The 21,501-nt window shown below is 42.8% G+C and overlaps 1 protein-coding gene across 7 annotated transcripts in view; it reads left to right on the top strand.

Moving 5' to 3' along the window:
* The window catches only part of TBC1D32 (TBC1 domain family member 32), an 851,129-nt gene that overhangs the window by 280,312 nt on the left and 549,316 nt on the right, over window positions 1–21,501 (top strand). For all 7 annotated transcript variants that reach the window (XR_010176059.1, XM_063917235.1, XM_063917238.1 and 4 more), the window contains one exon: window positions 17,573–17,774. Coding sequence is in view for 6 of the 7 variants with exons in the window: in XM_063917235.1 (XP_063773305.1) it covers window positions 17,573–17,774 (202 nt within the window). In the remaining variant the exon portion in view is untranslated. The remainder of the gene's footprint in view (window positions 1–17,572; window positions 17,775–21,501) is intronic.

Here is a 21,501-nt window from a genome sequence, read left to right as displayed (position 1 = left end):
AGAAAATTCAATAGAGACATAGAAGACTACAGTTTAAACAAAGTTCGCAATTACAACAAACAACGCTACATGACCAATAGGGGTAGATCTAGGAGTATTTCGAATCGGAGATCCAAGAGAACTAACAGTTTTCATAACAGATCAGCCAACAGATATCAGAAACAAAATTCAGACAGGGAATTCAACTCCCCTCATGTACATAAACAGATTGATGGACATCATCTTACACAAGCAGTCACGTCTACCGATGCAGCAGTGAGACCTAAAGGGGCATCATATCACAACTCCCCCACCAAACCTGGGTTTACAGGCACTTATGCTAACAATTTTTTAGAGAAGGATCAGAGGGTCCACAAATACAGACCAATAGACCACATGTCCAATCGATACGAAGTCCTAAGACACGAATCACCAAAGAGGGCCAGAGAAGAAAACACAGAGGATGCAGAGGAGGCCGTAGGTTACAAAGAAAAAAAGAGAGATTTGAGAACATAAGCACTGACAACATTTATAATTTATCCTCTGCTACTATTGGAGACTCAGAAATACGTCTTTTAGCCAAAGGTCTAAAATTTGCGCCTTCCAAACCCCCCTCTTTTTTCACCCTGTTCATTGAACTAAACACTTACATTCGCACATTAACACGAAAGAGATATTTTGCTACCAAAAGATTAGCACAACGTAAAATAGATGGATTCCCTATTGTACTGGATGATCATGATAGGACCAGTATAGAGACATTAGAATCCCTCCTCTGGGAAAATCCTCCTTCTGATTCCACTGTTCCCATTTATAGTTTAGACCATAAGAATGAACGTCTCTCTAAATTCAAGAACAAATCACAATTTTTTCCTTTGCATTATAGAAGCCCACCCATAGAAATTTTTTATAAGAAAACTTTGGATGATCTGAATACTCTCTGTCAGAGGGAACATAGGAGATTTAAATTTAGACAAAATCTCACGGTCCAAGAGAGACTTGCTTTACAAAAACTGGTCAATGACCCCTCCCTTGTTATCAAGCCGGCTGACAAGGGAGGGGCCATTGTCATACAAAACACAGATGATTATCTATTGGAGGCTTCCAGACAACTTAATGACAGTAATACATACACCAAATTACTTAATAACCCCTCTCAGAATTTTCACAGATCTTTGACCATTTTAGTCAAGGAAGCACTGGATAAAGATATTATCACTAAAGAGGAATATAGGTTCCTCATTCCATCACATCCCATCACCCCCACATATTATCATTTACCTAAAATCCACAAATCTCTCACTGCACCCCCTGGTCGTCCCATTATTTCTGGTGTTGGGTCCCTCACTTCTAATTTGTCACAATTTGTTGATTTCTTTTTACAGCCACTTGCATCGTCATTACGTTCACATATAAAGGACACAACTGTGTTTCTCAATGCCATTTCTAAGATCAAATGGCAAAGCTCTTTTTTCTTTGTGACCTGTGATGTACAGGCACTATACTCCAATATTCCACATCAGAAGGGTTTATCCGTTATAGCAGATCACCTTTCAAAGAGCAATTATGTAGAACCTGAGTTACAAAAATTTCTAGTGGACTCCATTTTTTTCATCTTGTCACACAATTTTTTTGTGTTTGACAGGAAGTATTATTTACAAACACTTGGGACGGCCATGGGGACGAGGTTCGCGCCGAGCTTCGCTAACTTATACATGGGTGCCTTTGAGGACTGCCATGTGTGGGGGCGGAGCTTTGGCGCGGACCTCGTCTACTATGGCCGTTACATAGATGACATGTTTTTTGTTTTTGATGGTGATATCTCTCTTTCTTCTGAGTTGATCACACAATTAAATTCGAATGATTTTAATTTATGTTTTACTGGTGAGTCTAGTAATACATCCATCTCTTTCCTTGATATCTCACTCAATATAGTGGATGGTAGAATTACTACCAAAACTTTTCGTAAAGAGGTTGACACTCTGAATTTTTTACATTACAAAAGTTCCCACCACAAACCATGGTTAAACAATATTCCATTTGGACAATTAAGACGTATTAAACGTAATTGCAGCAGTTTAACAGATTATCATTCACAAGCAGATGAGTTATCAACTGCATTTAAGAACCGAGGATATCCTGAATCCCTGATTAAATCAGCCAGAGACAGGGCAGACTCTATAGACAGGAAGGATTTATTGGTACATAAAGCACATCACTGCAAGTTTGATTCAGATCAACCACACTTTTTAACACAATTTAATAGCTCTTCATACAAGGTCAAGAATATCATTAATAATAATTATACTATACTTTTGACAGATCAGATTTTAAAAACAGAGTTGAAAGATAAACCGTCTGTTATTTTCAAAAAGTCTAACAATCTACAACATCTTCTTGCACCTAGTCTTTTTATAGACAAAAGAAAAACAGAGGCGAATATCAACTCCTCTAATATGGCTCAATGGCTCCCCAAAATTGTAGGATGTTTCAGATGTGGAGCCAAGCAATGTATCACCTGCTCATATATTTTAAACAATGTTAAAGTTTTCAATACTCCTAACTCCCTTAAGGTAGAGATCCGCTCACATATCAATTGTAACAGTTCTTTTGTGATATATCTATTGAGCTGCAATTGTGGTCTTATCTATGTGGGTAGGACGACACGAAAATTAAGAACTAGGTTTCTTGAACACAGACGCAATATTCAAAAAGGTTTTGTGTTCCATAGCGTCTCTAGACATTTTTCAGACAAACACCAAAAAAATCCAGAAGATATAAAATTAATTGGTATTGAGACAATACCACCGACAGCACGCGAAGGAGATAGATATAGAAAGTTATGCCTGAGGGAGAACTACTGGATCCACAAGTTGAGGACCCTAATGCCGGAGGGCCTTAATGAATGCATTGAATTCGACCTAGGATGAGAAAAGTCAATATTTATTAATCAAAAAAATCATGCTATAGATGTTTCGGGTACCCAGTTTCTTTCTGCTTTAAACCCTTTACACAATCTCTATTAATGAAGGTTATAGATGGGTACTATATTTTGATATTTTCTCTAAGTTTTTTTGTGAAATTTTAAGATTACCCATAATGAATAGTCTTCTTGCAGCTATGGTGTGTTGTAGTGAGGTCAGTGGCACGTCGGGTTGAGACACTATTTGGTGCCTCAGTTGGACGTGGGATACGAACTCATGGCAGTCACCAGTGCGCAGTCAATAGAGAATAAATTTATTTTATTCCTCACGTTTATACACGAGCGACATAAGGACTCATGACGTTATGAGCTAACAAGAATATAGGTTACTCATGACCTTCATCCTGACGTTTGTTTTACTTTGACCACTTTTTGTGTCTCTCTTTCTTCTTTTTTCCTATATTTATTTTATTTTAGCTATGGAGATAATATTAAATATCAAGTTCTACATGTACTTCCGAGTGTCTGTCAGCTTACAAATACAGGTCTGAATCTCTTCCACACACAGCAGGGCCAGTGGCACACTGAGTTAGATCACTGAATAGCATCCCTCCACAGACCCCAGTTCGAATCCATGATGGTCAGATAGATACAGTTTAATCATTTATTCATTTATTCTTTATTTTTTTATTTATTTTTACTCTTAATTTATTATTATTATTTTTGAAACTATGTTTCATCGTCTGCTTTATTTTATTCTATCCTATTCTATTAGATAATATATGTCCTCTGCTCAGAACTATAGTAGATTGTCAACATCAAATAAGTAAACTATGTTTAAATGTCATCACAGGTGACGGCTAATTAGCTCCTGCTTCTCATTGTAGTAATTGTCCATTAGAAAACCTTCTGCACAACATTGCAATCCCTATGCAGAGGTTTAATCTGTGGATTTATATTGTTTCTGTTCACGGGTCAATTCTGCCATATGCTTCGATTGTTTTCTATAACAATGTGTTTTTTAAACTGTGTTATTTTGAGAGCGAACGTGTATGTAATGTGTTTCATAGGGCAGTTGCCTTAATTGTTAATCACTGACATCTGCATGTCATCAGTAGCTCAGGCTTTAAATACTGGTAAATGTGGAGGCAGGATCATACCTTTGAAAAAGTCACGTGATCGTGACGAAACGCGTCAGGACTCCGCCTCCAAACTAGCACACCTGGTCCAAGGTGTTACACTGCCGTGCAAACCCTCCTTGGTTTCCAATTTCAGCCTATTACCGGCTCGTCACCGTACAGGCTGCCGTCCATCTCACCACTGCAACTGGTGAGCATTACCGGACTTTGCTTCCATCCAGCCGCAAGCTTATACCATCTCCTCACCGCGACGAGTGACTACTGACAGGCTGTCTACTAGATATCGTCCCTCCGCTGTGCAACAATTTGGGCAAAGCAGGATTGTTTTGGCCGGGGACGCTCGGCCGAAATTTATACCAGCCCAATCGGAGAGGTACTATACACACACATCACCATCTGCCGGGTGACATATACGAGGTAACCATTTCTCTGGGACTGCACCGCATTGAGTTTCTTTTTTCTGAACTTTATATTGGACCTTTATTGCCATATACCATATACCAGTTATCACTACTCCATATACCTTTGAGACAGATACAGGTGTGCTTTTATTTTAAGTTTGTTTTATTAACCACATGTCATTTTTAATAAATTTAATACCTTTATAGTACACGTTTGCTCTTTTTGTACTTAACTACTGACACACAGCGCAGCCTCTCTTGTTGTTTCAGTCTACTCTCTCCATTCTTCACATAGTGGTCAAGGCAAGCGCAGTGTCTCAGCAGTTTATTATTTTATCTATACTATCGTTAGGCGCTGCACTAAGAGTGTTTTTTTGTTTGGACATATTTGTTGTTTGTGCAGCAGCCTTTCTTCATTGATTTTTTGTTGATTCTAATTATTGATATATACACTTGTGTTGTCAGTTGAAGCAATATGGCAGAGTTGACCTGTGTTTCTGAATGCGCCAGAAGGAGACAATGTTATGAAGCAGACTATATTGAAAACCCTGACACCACTGGATCCTCTTTTAGTACGAATGACCATGAAAAAGAATTTAATACTCTATTCTTCAAATTAGAAGGTCAGATGAAAACAGAAACCCGCCATTGGTGGGACATGGTCACTTTGCAAAAATACATAAGAAACAAGAGGATACCAAGGGGTCTCAGGATCTTCAAAACTCTATCCTTTGTTGATGATCCCAATCTGAAAAATAAATGGGACTCTCTATTGGATGATTGTTCCTTCTCATTAATGGAGTTGTTAGTTACTTATCGTAGAGATAAAGTAACCTCATTAGCTTTAGAGATAGAAGACACTAAGAAGAAGCTTAGCTCTTTTTCTGGCCATCCTCAATTCAAACATAATGATATAAAATTAAACAACAAAATACAGATATATGAGAAAGAGATCATAGATGGTAAGAATAGAAAATTCAATAGAGACATAGAAGACTACAGTTTAAACAAAGTTCGCAATTACAACAAACAACGCTACATGACCAATAGGGGTAGATCTAGGAGTATTTCGAATCGGAGATCCAAGAGAACTAACAGTTTTCATAACAGATCAGCCAACAGATATCAGAAACAAAATTCAGACAGGGAATTCAACTCCCCTCATGTACATAAACAGATTGATGGACATCATCTTACACAAGCAGTCACGTCTACCGATGCAGCAGTGAGACCTAAAGGGGCATCATATCACAACTCCCCCACCAAACCTGGGTTTACAGGCACTTATGCTAACAATTTTTTAGAGAAGGATCAGAGGGTCCACAAATACAGACCAATAGACCACATGTCCAATCGATACGAAGTCCTAAGACACGAATCACCAAAGAGGGCCAGAGAAGAAAACACAGAGGATGCAGAGGAGGCCGTAGGTTACAAAGAAAAAAAGAGAGATTTGAGAACATAAGCACTGACAACATTTATAATTTATCCTCTGCTACTATTGGAGACTCAGAAATACGTCTTTTAGCCAAAGGTCTAAAATTTGCGCCTTCCAAACCCCCCTCTTTTTTCACCCTGTTCATTGAACTAAACACTTACATTCGCACATTAACACGAAAGAGATATTTTGCTACCAAAAGATTAGCACAACGTAAAATAGATGGATTCCCTATTGTACTGGATGATCATGATAGGACCAGTATAGAGACATTAGAATCCCTCCTCTGGGAAAATCCTCCTTCTGATTCCACTGTTCCCATTTATAGTTTAGACCATAAGAATGAACGTCTCTCTAAATTCAAGAACAAATCACAATTTTTTCCTTTGCATTATAGAAGCCCACCCATAGAAATTTTTTATAAGAAAACTTTGGATGATCTGAATACTCTCTGTCAGAGGGAACATAGGAGATTTAAATTTAGACAAAATCTCACGGTCCAAGAGAGACTTGCTTTACAAAAACTGGTCAATGACCCCTCCCTTGTTATCAAGCCGGCTGACAAGGGAGGGGCCATTGTCATACAAAACACAGATGATTATCTATTGGAGGCTTCCAGACAACTTAATGACAGTAATACATACACCAAATTACTTAATAACCCCTCTCAGAATTTTCACAGATCTTTGACCATTTTAGTCAAGGAAGCACTGGATAAAGATATTATCACTAAAGAGGAATATAGGTTCCTCATTCCATCACATCCCATCACCCCCACATATTATCATTTACCTAAAATCCACAAATCTCTCACTGCACCCCCTGGTCGTCCCATTATTTCTGGTGTTGGGTCCCTCACTTCTAATTTGTCACAATTTGTTGATTTCTTTTTACAGCCACTTGCATCGTCATTACGTTCACATATAAAGGACACAACTGTGTTTCTCAATGCCATTTCTAAGATCAAATGGCAAAGCTCTTTTTTCTTTGTGACCTGTGATGTACAGGCACTATACTCCAATATTCCACATCAGAAGGGTTTATCCGTTATAGCAGATCACCTTTCAAAGAGCAATTATGTAGAACCTGAGTTACAAAAATTTCTAGTGGACTCCATTTTTTTCATCTTGTCACACAATTTTTTTGTGTTTGACAGGAAGTATTATTTACAAACACTTGGGACGGCCATGGGGACGAGGTTCGCGCCGAGCTTCGCTAACTTATACATGGGTGCCTTTGAGGACTGCCATGTGTGGGGGCGGAGCTTTGGCGCGGACCTCGTCTACTATGGCCGTTACATAGATGACATGTTTTTTGTTTGTGATGGTGATATCTCTCTTTCTTCTGAGTTGATCACACAATTAAATTCGAATGATTTTAATTTATGTTTTACTGGTGAGTCTAGTAATACATCCATCTCTTTCCTTGATATCTCACTCAATATAGTGGATGGTAGAATTACTACCAAAACTTTTCGTAAAGAGGTTGACACTCTGAATTTTTTACATTACAAAAGTTCCCACCACAAACCATGGTTAAACAATATTCCATTTGGACAATTAAGACGTATTAAACGTAATTGCAGCAGTTTAACAGATTATCATTCACAAGCAGATGAGTTATCAACTGCATTTAAGAACCGAGGATATCCTGAATCCCTGATTAAATCAGCCAGAGACAGGGCAGACTCTATAGACAGGAAGGATTTATTGGTACATAAAGCACATCACTGCAAGTTTGATTCAGATCAACCACACTTTTTAACACAATTTAATAGCTCTTCATACAAGGTCAAGAATATCATTAATAATAATTATACTATACTTTTGACAGATCAGATTTTAAAAACAGAGTTGAAAGATAAACCGTCTGTTATTTTCAAAAAGTCTAACAATCTACAACATCTTCTTGCACCTAGTCTTTTTATAGACAAAAGAAAAACAGAGGCGAATATCAACTCCTCTAATATGGCTCAATGGCTCCCCAAAATTGTAGGATGTTTCAGATGTGGAGCCAAGCAATGTATCACCTGCTCATATATTTTAAACAATGTTAAAGTTTTCAATACTCCTAACTCCCTTAAGGTAGAGATCCGCTCACATATCAATTGTAACAGTTCTTTTGTGATATATCTATTGAGCTGCAATTGTGGTCTTATCTATGTGGGTAGGACGACACGAAAATTAAGAACTAGGTTTCTTGAACACAGACGCAATATTCAAAAAGGTTTTGTGTTCCATAGCGTCTCTAGACATTTTTCAGACAAACACCAAAAAAATCCAGAAGATATAAAATTAATTGGTATTGAGACAATACCACCGACAGCACGCGAAGGAGATAGATATAGAAAGTTATGCCTGAGGGAGAACTACTGGATCCACAAGTTGAGGACCCTAATGCCGGAGGGCCTTAATGAATGCATTGAATTCGACCTAGGATGAGAAAAGTCAATATTTATTAATCAAAAAAATCATGCTATAGATGTTTCGGGTACCCAGTTTCTTTCTGCTTTAAACCCTTTACACAATCTCTATTAATGAAGGTTATAGATGGGTACTATATTTTGATATTTTCTCTAAGTTTTTTTGTGAAATTTTAAGATTACCCATAATGAATAGTCTTCTTGCAGCTATGGTGTGTTGTAGTGAGGTCAGTGGCACGTCGGGTTGAGACACTATTTGGTGCCTCAGTTGGACGTGGGATACGAACTCATGGCAGTCACCAGTGCGCAGTCAATAGAGAATAAATTTATTTTATTCCTCACGTTTATACACGAGCGACATAAGGACTCATGACGTTATGAGCTAACAAGAATATAGGTTACTCATGACCTTCATCCTGACGTTTGTTTTACTTTGACCACTTTTTGTGTCTCTCTTTCTTCTTTTTTCCTATATTTATTTTATTTTAGCTATGGAGATAATATTAAATATCAAGTTCTACATGTACTTCCGAGTGTCTGTCAGCTTACAAATACAGGTCTGAATCTCTTCCACACACAGCAGGGCCAGTGGCACACTGAGTTAGATCACTGAATAGCATCCCTCCACAGACCCCAGTTCGAATCCATGATGGTCAGATAGATACAGTTTAATCATTTATTCATTTATTCTTTATTTTTTTATTTATTTTTACTCTTAATTTATTATTATTATTTTTGAAACTATGTTTCATCGTCTGCTTTATTTTATTCTATCCTATTCTATTAGATAATATATGTCCTCTGCTCAGAACTATAGTAGATTGTCAACATCAAATAAGTAAACTATGTTTAAATGTCATCACAGGTGACGGCTAATTAGCTCCTGCTTCTCATTGTAGTAATTGTCCATTAGAAAACCTTCTGCACAACATTGCAATCCCTATGCAGAGGTTTAATCTGTGGATTTATATTGTTTCTGTTCACGGGTCAATTCTGCCATATGCTTCGATTGTTTTCTATAACAATGTGTTTTTTAAACTGTGTTATTTTGAGAGCGAACGTGTATGTAATGTGTTTCATAGGGCAGTTGCCTTAATTGTTAATCACTGACATCTGCATGTCATCAGTAGCTCAGGCTTTAAATACTGGTAAATGTGGAGGCAGGATCATACCTTTGAAAAAGTCACGTGATCGTGACGAAACGCGTCAGGACTCCGCCTCCAAACTAGCACACCTGGTCCAAGGTGTTACACTGCCGTGCAAACCCTCCTTGGTTTCCAATTTCAGCCTATTACCGGCTCGTCACCGTACAGGCTGCCGTCCATCTCACCACTGCAACTGGTGAGCATTACCGGACTTTGCTTCCATCCAGCCGCAAGCTTATACCATCTCCTCACCGCGACGAGTGACTACTGACAGGCTGTCTACTAGATATCGTCCCTCCGCTGTGCAACAATTTGGGCAAAGCAGGATTGTTTTGGCCGGGGACGCTCGGCCGAAATTTATACCAGCCCAATCGGAGAGGTACTATACACACACATCACCATCTGCCGGGTGACATATACGAGGTAACCATTTCTCTGGGACTGCACCGCATTGAGTTTCTTTTTTCTGAACTTTATATTGGACCTTTATTGCCATATACCATATACCAGTTATCACTACTCCATATACCTTTGAGACAGATACAGGTGTGCTTTTATTTTAAGTTTGTTTTATTAACCACATGTCATTTTTAATAAATTTAATACCTTTATAGTACACGTTTGCTCTTTTTGTACTTAACTACTGACACACAGCGCAGCCTCTCTTGTTGTTTAATAGACACCTGGCGCCTGCTCCATCCCAAAGACAGGGACTACACGTTTTATTCCCATCCTCATAATTCTTACACCCGTATTGACTATCTCCTTGTAGACCATAACTCCCTCGATTTTCTAGTTGATGCCTCAATAGGTCAAATAGTTGGCTCTGACCACGCCCCAATTACGGTTACCATGTCCTTGCGTTGCCCCCCCTCCCGTCAGTGGCGTTGGCGCTTTAACGAGCATTTCATCAGAGACCCAGATTGCCGAACCCAACTAGACAGTGCTATTGAGGATTATATAAATCTCAACTTGACTGATGAAGTCTCCCCAGTGACGGTTTGGGAAGCCCACAAATGCGTGATTAGGGGCAAATGCATCCAACTAGGCTCCATCCTTAAAAAACAAAAAAATGAATGTCGAGAAGCTTTACTTGCTAAAATTAAAAGACTGGAGCTCACTCACAAGTCTACGCTAACCTCGGACGTCTTAGCGGAACTACAAGACGCTCGTGCCTCTCTTAATGGCTTACTGGATGAAGGCACTCGTAGAGCGTTTCGCTGCTGTCGACACAAGTTTCATAGATGGGGTAATAAACCCGGGAAACTTTTAGCCCGCGCCCTCCGCGCCCAAAGATCCCTGACCTATATTCGAGAGATCAGGGACTCCTCTGGTGTCCCCCATGCTTCTGACGGTAAGATGGCTGAGATCTTTCAATCGTATTACACGAATCTCTATAATCTAACGTCTCAGCGCTCCCATTGTGAGCAGTCATTGCATGGGAAGACAGTAGAGGACTACCTGGAAGAGATTGGATTCCCGTCCCTCTCCCCTGCTACAATTGAGGCCCTCGAAGTCCCTTTTACGGCTGAAGAGCTGCTGTCCGCTCTGAAGTCCTCCCCATCTGGAAAAAGCCCGGGCCCCGACGGCTTTCCCATATCCTACTACAAAACATTTCAGGATAAACTTCTCCCCCTCCTGCTCCGTGCATGCAATGCTGTCTCCCCGCAGGCCCCCTTCTCAAACCAGTCCCTAGAGGCTCATGTCACAGTCATCCCTAAAGATGGAAAAGACCCCTCATTGCCACCTAGCTACAGGCCAATATCCCTCCTCAACGTGGATCTTAAATTATATGCTAAACTCATGGCAAACCGCCTATGCCAGTTGCTTCCTACAGTAATACATCCGGATCAGGTCGGTTTCATACGCGGCAGAGAAGCAAGAGACAACACCATACGAGTGTTTGACTTGATTGCCCATGCGCACACTACTAAGGCCCCCATGATGCTTCTCTCCATAGATGCTGAGAAAGCTTTTGACCGTATTGACTGGGTCTTTATGGAGACCGCGCTGCGTCGGCTGGGTTTGGGAGACGTGTTCTTGCAAAAAATACTGGCACTATATCGAGCCCCCTCAGCACAAGTGCGGGTAAACGGAATATTATCTGGCCCGATAGCCATCTCAAATGGAACTAGACAGGGGTGTCCGCTGTCGCCATTGATATATGTCATCTGCATGGAAGCTCTAGCTAGAGCCATTCGGCAGAATACAGACATCACTGGTTTGAAGGTGAGCAAAGACGAACATAAACTGGCATTATTTGCTGACGATCTTTTAGCGGTTGTTACAAATCCTACCGCTTCCCTGCCTGGGCTTATGAAAGAATTTGAGCGCTTTGGAACGCTATCCAATTTCAAAATTAACTATGCTAAATCAACGGCCCTCAATATCTCTCTCACCACGGACTTAGTTTCATCCCTAAAGACTGCATTCCCATTTGCCTGGCACCCCTCACACATTAAATACTTAGGCATCCTGATCCCCTCCTCCCTTTCGACCACTGTCACTCTGAACCACATTCCTTTACTGCGAAAATTGCGCACGGAAATGTCACAATGGCTCCAACAGAAGTTCTCCTGGCTAGGCCGTATGAACATTGTAAAAATGAACATCTTACCACGGCTACTTTACCTTTTCCAAACTATCCCCCTACAGCTCCCCCGCCAGTTCTTAGCAAATGCGCACAAAGCGATCAGCCATTTTGTTTGGAGTGGCAGGAAACCCAGGTTTAAACACTGCTATCTATTCTTAAGGAAAGCTCAGGGGGGCCAACAACTGCCCATGGTGTCGGCATATTATCAAGCTACTGTTTTAAATAGAGTCCTAGATTGGTCCCGGCCTGGCACCAGCTCTAGGCGGTGGGTTGACTTGGAGAAACGGTCTTCGGGCCTACACTTACAGGCGGTACCCTGGCTTGCAACCATTAGCCGCTCCTCACATCTGACGGTTGGACCCACCTTGGCTCTCTGGAGCACACTGAGATTTAAATTGGGTCTTACCTCAGCAACTTCCCTGCTTCTCCCGCTCCTTGACAACCCACTGTTTGGACCGGGTATGGGAGGCGGCGTGGCCGCTAGGTGGAACAGGGCAGGCTTGACTAGAATAACACATTTGCTCTCTGAAGGGAACATCAAAGCTTTCAATGATCTTAGGAAGGGAACTGATATTCCTGCGACTGACTTCTGGTTTTATCTCCAAACTCGTCATTTTATTTTGTCCCACAGGTCAGCCGCGGCATTGACTGGTAGTCTTACCCCTTTTGAAACAATGTGCTCCCAATCCTCTGAACCCTCCCATGTTGTGTCAGGTATCTACAAGATATTGCTACATGGTCGCTACCCCGGCGAACCTGCTTTCTGCACAAAATGGGACGCAGATCTCATACCTAGAGGGATACACATCAACTGGCAGAAACACTGTGAAGTTATGTCCCGGTGCTCTACGAGTTTAGAAGTTATTGAAACACAATATAAACTGCTCACAAGATGGTATCGCTGTCCCTCCCTTCTACATAAGTTTTATCCCTCAGTATCCCCCATGTGCTGGAGATGTGGAAAAGAAAGTGGCACCCTTCTTCACATATGGTGGGACTGTCCCCTGATAGCTACCTTTTGGACCCAAATAATAAAAATTTCCTCCAAGATCCTGGGGTTTCAGGTGCCCACTGGAATTGACTTCTGGTTGCTCTCCCACACTACAATTCCACTGGCAAAATATAAAAACTCTCTCCTCAAACACCTCAACAACGCAGCGAGAGCTGTAGTACCAGTCCACTGGAAGTCCCGGGCCCCCCCTCAAATATGGGAATGGTTCCAACGGATAGAATTTTATAGATCTATGGAAGAGACGTTTCACTCGGTTCTTGACTCACATACCGACTATGTCGCCACGTGGTTCTCTTGGATAGAGTTCAAAGCTACCTCTACCTACAAAGACCAGATCCCACTAGACTCAACATGAGGACACGTATATGTGTAACATGCTTAGCTATAAGGAATCCAAACTAATACCTAATTTAAAAAAATAAATAAAAATAAAACAACGATTAGCTCGCCCATTCCCCACCTTCCCCTGATTCTATCCCCATCTCCCCCTTCTAACCTCTGTCTTGTCTTTTGTGTAGATATAGGATGGTTTATATATCTTACAGGTATCTTAACCCATGTATTTCTATATTGTACGACTTGTTGTACTTTCAATGACGTCCTTACTTTCTTTTTTCTGTAAAAACCAAAATAAAGAATATATAAAAAAGAAACATGCATGTCCCCTCCCACCCCTTTTTCTCTTTCTCATGGAAACAGGATTGGTTTGATGTATTGCCTGTGTTGAACTTTCTTGTCCAGCCAGATTGATGCTCATCTTGATTGTCCTGCCCTTATCAAAGGCAGAACACCAAACCCAAACCTTTTTCTGTGACATGACTTTATCACCATACACATAGCCAAGCTGGCGATTAATTTCAGCTGCTGATGTGCCTTTTAGGCGCAGAAATCTGATCACACTACACACATCAATGTTTGACCATGTTTCCACCAGCCCCGCCATCTTTAACTGATGTTGAGACAGTATGACTGATATGAGCCAGGGTATAATTGCCACAAGGGTAAGCAGTGGTCTTCCTGCATATATACGTTATCTAGTGTGTGTATACATATGTCCAGGACCGGTTCTAGGTTCTGGTGCTCCCTCAGTTAGCTGTACTTGCTGCAATGCTCTGCAAAGGAGGGGACTTGGTCTGTAGAATGGATACCACATCCAGAAAAAAACAAAAAAACAGCTCAGGTGGGTTGATCCTTATTCTGCAGTGGCTGTTATCGTTGGCCCTATGTATGTCTGATGCATTATATACAGAACACTGCACTTTGCATGACGCAGGCAGTAGCTTGTTTAATGCTAATCAGGGGCACACACAGGATTTTTTTTTTTTTTTAGGGGAGTGAGGATGTTTCCAGATATGAGAGAGAGCGAGAAATAGTGCGCACATATATGGAAAACTCCAACCCACTGCAAGTGTGTGTATGTGTGTAAGAGATATATACTGTACACACTGAGCCAAAGGGGATGGGGAGGAAGGGAGAGAAAGACAGACATGGGGGGAGAGGGGGACTTAGGGAGGAAGAATGAGACATGGGAAGTTAGAGAGAAAGAGGGAGCGACACGTGTAAAGTGAGCGACAGACGTGGAGAGAGAGAGACAGGGACAGAGAGAGACCGTTATGGAGAGAGTGACATTGGTAAGGAGAGACAAACATGGAGAGAGTGAGTGACATGGGGAGGGAATAACAGACATGCGGCGAGACAGACACTAGGGGCGGGATTCAAATCTTCTCTTCCCCCTCCCGCCGCCATTGCGCCCGCCGGCAGTATTCAAATGTTGCTACCGATGGGCGCGATATCAGCATTTCAGTTCGCCACCCCCTGGGGTGGCGAGCTGAAATGCGTGAAAAGTGACCCATTTGGACGCCCAAACGGGACTATTCACGATCGCGCTCATGTCTTTAGTCGGGTTTAGCTGTTTTACGCGGCTAAACCAGTCTCTTATGGGCGCGATCAGCGCGAAAATGAGGTTCATTAGGATATCGCCCAGCGATCTCCCGTCACTTTAGGCGGGAGATCGGGGGCGATAAAAGATTTGAATCCCGCCCTAGGAGAGAGATATAGACAAACATGGGGGGAGAGAGACATGGGCAGGGAGACAGACACAGGGAGGGAGGAGACATGGAAAGAGAGACAGACACTGGGAGGGAGATGGAGAGAGACAGACATATGGAGGGAGAGATACATGGAGAGACAGACATACAGAGAGAGAGTGACATTGGGAGGGAGAGAGAAACTGACATGAGAAGGGACTCGGTGAGAGGGACACATGGAGAGAGAGACAGACACCGGGACAGAGACAGACATATGGAGGGAGAGAGGCATGGAGAGACAGACATGGCCGGCTCTACCATTAGGCAGCTTTAGGCGGCTGCCTAGGGGCGCCAGCCACTGGAGGGCACCACTGAATTAATCTAGCAAAGAACTGAAGGATGCGGGCTAGTAATGAACTTACAGATGGGTGGATGGAACACAATAAGGAGCATACAAATATGTCTGTGCATATATATGTATGTATACACATACAATTAAAGGGATGTAATTGGCATCCCGGTGGATGGGATGTTGGCATTCAGAATACCAGTGCCGGAATCCCGACACCTATCAGAATGCCCACACCTGAATCCTGAATGTTAGTATGCCGTGGATGGTTAGGGGTAGGCTGGGGGAGGGAAGGGAAGGCGTAAGGTTAATTAATTTCATTCAAAATGCCGGTATTATGGTGGTCGGGATGCCGCTGTTGGTATTCTGACCGGCAGCATCCCATACCCAACCCCAATAAAATATCCCCACCAGACCATATACAGTATATAAAGAATGGATGGCACTCAAGGACTTTTAAAGTGAAAGTATATTGGGGGTAATTCCAAGTTGATCGCAGCAGGAAATTTTTTAGCAGTTGGGCAAAACCATGTGCACTGCAGGGGGGACAGATATAACATTTGCAGAGAGAGTTAGATTTGGGTGTGGTGAGTTCAATCTGCAATCTAAATTGCAGTGTCACAATAAAGCAGCCAGTATTTACCCTGCACAGAAACAAAATAACCCACCCAAATCTAACTCTCTCTGCACATGTTATATCTGCCCCCCCTGCAGTGGACATGGTTTTGCCCAACTGCTAAAAAATTTCCTGCTGCGATCAACTTGGAATTACCCCCATTGTGAACACACTTGCTAAAGTTTTGTACTTGTTTACCATATACTTTTTCACTTAAAAATTCCTTGTGTTGTCCCTTTTCTCTGTATATGTACAATGATACAATTCACCCCAGCTCACCTAGTGGCCACCTGCCTCTCCCCTTCGGGAGGTGGGGGGGGGGGGGGGGGGTTGAAGCTTAGGGGGTGCCATGCTGAAGCTTTGCCTAGGGTGCAGGGAGACCTTGCACCGGCCCTGGAGACAGACATGTGAGAAAGAGAGTGACATGGGGAGGGAGAAAGAAGAGACATGAGAAGGGACCCAGAGAGAGTCAGACACAGGGAGAGAGAGACACAGACATGGAGAGAGAAAGAAACAGACCGACATGTGGAGGGAATACAGTGAGTACTCACCCGATCAGCATCACCCAGCCAGCATGCGAGTCATGAACCTGCTGCAGAGTCACTTCCTCACTCTGCAAGCTCTGTCTCAAAGGCCCATGAGAACTGCCTGACAAGAGCTGACCAGGTGAGGAAGTGCCTCTGCAGCTCCCCCTACGTTCAGTCAGCCCAGCCTCCACGTTCATATAATGAGGCTGTGTTGCAGCTCCACTTTACACGCACAGCCTGCCCTACAGCCCTTACTGAAGCACCTCCGTTAAGGCTAACATCGGTCATCTGCTCCAATAGTCCGGCGCACAGGAAGGGGATACAGGTACTCTGAACCCCCTCCCCCCCCCCCCCCCCCCGACACCTGCGTGCGCTTATGTTGTTAATGTCCTCTTCATGGGCTGGCCGCATTTGCTTTAAAATTAAGTAGTTGGAAACCACTCTCTAGAAATACTGTGTTTGCCTATGGGGTAGGAGAGTGTCATGGGTATTTGACATTTTTACCCATTGCCAGTTAGTTAAATGTCCTTATTTTCCTCTACTGACGTATGGAGACCCTGTTTCTAACTACCTCCATACTATTTTTTAAGTAGTTCAAGCCGGTTAGCAACTGTAGTTGCGTATTTCCACTAAATAATGGACAATGTAAGGAAATTAACTTATATTCAAATAAAATCCAGTGTGTGTTGGGTTTTTTGTGTGTTTGTTTTGTTTGTTTTTTACTTTGCTGGTGTTTTTACTAAATAACTTGTTTCAGTACTTAACCACTATTTTAGTTATGGATTTTCTTAGTAAAGGTGTTATAGTAGTATTCACCTGTCAATCACTATAAACATGTCACCTCTTGTGATGGCATATTGATGGACAAGCCAAAATCTGCTCACATAATGATTAAAAAGGGTACACCTCAGGAAAGTAACGTTTATTTCTCACTTTGAAGTATATTTCATATTAATTTAAAGAAGTGTCTTTTCATTGTGAATGTATTTATATTGTTTCAGCAATACAGGTGCTCATGTAATTGCTCAGTTTTCCAAAAAGCTTCTTAATGAAGATATTCCTGACTTAACTGAATCAGACTTACTGCCTGTGCTGAAAGGATCTTTCATATTTGTGTGTCGCCAAATATACCATACATGTGAAGGACTCCAAGTGTTGACTCCATATCAGTTACATGACTGCATTGCTGGTGCCTGGAAAAAGGTAAAGTAGCATCAATGTTTCGTTTTAATTTTTTAATTTTTTTTATTTTACAGTTTGTTTGTAAATCTTTCCACTGCATGTTTCTTAGTGATATTACCAGACTTTTGTTTGCTTATTTGCGTACTTCCATACGGAAGAACTAGAAACAGAAATTTTCTTTGGAATTTTTGCATTTTCTAGACTATAAAATAATGCATGTATCGGATTATTTATTGCATCATTAGGACTGGTTTTCTGTTGCTGTTGACCACATTTGCATATATCTTTAGATATGTGACTTGAATATGATTGTGCATCACAAGTTACTCATTTTATTTATTTAAATATCACCTTTATTGTATTGTATACAATGCCAAAGATGCTGTTTCTGGTTGTTTGTCTTGTTACAGTGGCGGGATTACTGGACATTAACATTTGCGCTGGGAGGTCCTTGGGAGCAGTCTCTTACCTTGTTTTCCCTGTTGATGACATAAAAGACTAAGCCAAAATTATTAAATGAGACATAGTTTGGGGGCACTAAGTTTGCACATGTAATATACAGGACACTATGTTGGCATTAGCAGTACATATGGGATCACTACTCTTGAGTAATCAATTGTAAACCTAGAGATAATAGGGTAAATGTGTGAAGCAGTGATACGAGTGTAGAAGTGAGCCAGTGGAGAAGTTGCCCATGGCAACCAATTAGCATTGACGTAACACTTATATTTGCATACTATAAAATTATACAGAGTAGCTGATTGGTTGCCATGGGCAACTTCTCCACTGGCTCACTTCTCCATTCTTATCACCTCTTCATACATTTACCCCAATATCAGTTTTATTTTTTCCTTGTTACCAATCTGCCATGGGTACTAGAAGAGACACAATGCTACATTTGCATTTCCTCCATTATAGTACTAGGGCTGATACTAAGTAGCATAGTCCATTAAAAAAGCGGAGTACAGGTTTTTTTTTGTTTTGTTTTTTACATTCATAATCCTATTAACTACATGCAGTTTGTGCTTAAATACATGTGATGTACAGTGCATTTGGAAAGTATTCAAAGCGCTTCACTTTTTCCACATTTTGTTATTTTACAGCAGAGGTTCTCAAACTCGGTCCTCGGGGGCACACACAGTGCATGTTTTGCAGGTCTCCTCACAGAATCGCAAGTGAAATAATTTGCTCCACCTGTGGACCTTTTAAAATGTGTCAGTGAGTAATTAATACACCTGTGCACCTGCTGGGTTACCTGCAAAACATGCACTGTGTGTGCCCCCGAGGACCGAGTTTGAGAACCTCTGTTTTACAGCCTTATTCCGAAATGGAATAAATTCATTTCTGCTGCGGGGTACACTGGGCTCCACAAGGATTGGACAATGGGGTGTAGAGTAGGATCTTGATCCGAGGCACCAACAGGCTCAAAGCTCTGACTGTTCCCAGAATGCACAGCGCTGCCTCCTATATCACCCCGCCTCCCAGCACAGGAGCTCAGTTTTGTAAGTTGGTGCTGCAGTAAGCAGGCACTTAACAGAGGGGCTGCTCCAAGCAGCCCTAAGAAAAGCTTTTTATGAGGTAAAAAGTGAAGACTTCAAGGGCAGCAGCGGTGGTAAATGTCTTGTGACATTCACTGCTGCAGCTCCAGCTCTCCCAGCGGCGCTGTACACTCCCGAGCCCTGGTTGCTGGGTACCTACAGCGGAGGCTCCGGTTTTCTTCACGTCAGACACACACGGCTGGGGCTCTCCAGGATCACGTGGCCGCGCTTCGGGAGGTGGTAAGTGGGTCCCGCTCGCGGAACCCGGTCATTATCGCGATCCGGCGCGGTCAGTGGGAGGTGGGCCGCGTGCGCTGGCGGTGGACACTGTGGCAGTACAGGCGATCCCACTAGATCACCAGGGCATGGGCGCAGGTCAGGTTTTCTCTCTAAACCAATTCTTATATCACCCACAGTACCCGGTGGTTTTGCCAGCAGAGGGGATAAGGCTTAGACCTGAAGAACCTCCCCCAGCCCCAGGGCGCCATTTCTAGCAAGTGTTCCCGCCCTGGAGCTGCGCATCTGTCTTTTCCTCACTCCCTGTCAGTGTCTGCGGCGCCATTATCCCTCAGCTCACTGTTCCTGGGACTGCTTGGGCAAATCCTCCTATGTAAAGCCGCCTGGTTGTCAGCGCTGTGCCTTTACATGACACTTAAGTATTCTACCTGCCTTTTCTCTAACGTCCTAGTGGATGCTGGGGACTCCGTCAGGACCATGGGGGGATAGCGGCTCCGCAGGAGACAGGGCACAAAAGCAAGCTTTTAGGATCACATGGTGTGTACTGGCTCCTCCCCCCATGACCCTCCTCCAAGCCTCAGTTAGGTTTTTGTGCCCGTCCGAGCAGGGTGCAATCTAGGTGGCTCTCTTAAAGAGTTGCTTAGAAAAAGTTTTTAGGTTCTTTATTTTCAGTGAGTCCTGCTGGCAACAGGCTCACTGCATCGAGGGACTTAGGGGAGAGAAGTGAACTCACCTGCGTGCAGGATGGATTGGCTTCTTAGGCTACTGGACACCATTAGCTCCAGAGGGAGTCGGAACACAGGTCTCGCCCTGGGGTTCGTCCCGGAGCCGCGCCGCCGACCCCCCTTGCAGATGCTGAAGATTGAAGAGGTCCGGAACCAGGCGGCAGAAGACTTTCAGTCTTCATCAGGTAGCGCACAGCACTGCAGTTGTGCGCCATTGTTGTCAGCACACTTCACACAGCGGTCACGGAGGGTGCAGGGCGCGGGGGGGGGGGGGGCGCCCTGGGCAGCAATGTATAATACCTGTATGGCGAAAAATACATCACATATAGCCCTTGAGGCTATATGGATGTATTTAACCCCTGCCAGATATCACAAACTCCGGAGAAGAAGCCCGCCGAAAAGGGGGCGGGGCCTATTCTCCTCAGCACACAGCGCCATTTTCCCTCACAGAAATGCTGGAGGGAAGGCTCCCATGCTCTCCCCTGCACTGCACTACAGAAACAGGGTTAAAACAGAGAGGGGGGGCACTGATTTGGCGATATGAATATATATTAAACGCTATAAGGGAGGAACACTTATATAAAGGTTGTCCCTATATAATTATAGCGTTTTGGTGTGTGCTGGCAAACTCTCCCTCTGTCTCCCCAAAGGGCTAGTGGGTCCTGTCCTCTATCAGAGCATTCCCTATGTGTGTGCTGTATGTCGGTACGTGTGTGTCGACATGTATGAGGAAAATGTTGGTGAGGAGGCGGAGCAAATTGCCTGTAATGGTGATGTCACTCTCTAGGGAGTCGACACCGGAATGGATGGCTTATTTATGGAATTACGTGATAATGTCAACACGCTGCAAGCCGGTTGACGACATGAGACGGCCGGCGAACAAATTAGTACCTGCCCAGGCGTCTCAAACACTGTCAGGGGCTGTAAAACGCCCATTTACCTCAGTCGGTCGACACAGACCCAGACACGGACACTGATTTCAGTGTCGACGGTGAAGAAACAAACGTATTTTCCTTTAGGGCCACACGTTAAGGGCAATGAAGGAGGTGTTACATATTTCTGATACTACAAGTACCACAAAAAAGGGTATTATGTGGGATGTGAAAAAACTACCTGTAGTTTTTCCTGAATCAGATAAATTAAATGAAGTGTGTGATGATGCGTGGGTTTCCCCCGATAGAAAATTATTGGCGGTATACCCTTTCCCGCCAGAAGTTAGGGCGCGTTGGGAAACACCCCTTAGGGTGG

The sequence above is a fragment of the Pseudophryne corroboree genome, chromosome 4 (genome assembly GCF_028390025.1).
Source record: "Pseudophryne corroboree isolate aPseCor3 chromosome 4, aPseCor3.hap2, whole genome shotgun sequence".
NCBI classification, from domain to species: domain Eukaryota; kingdom Metazoa; phylum Chordata; class Amphibia; order Anura; family Myobatrachidae; genus Pseudophryne; species Pseudophryne corroboree.
The sequence above is the reverse complement of the archived record's forward strand: the minus strand, read 5'-3'. Positions and strand labels throughout refer to the sequence as shown.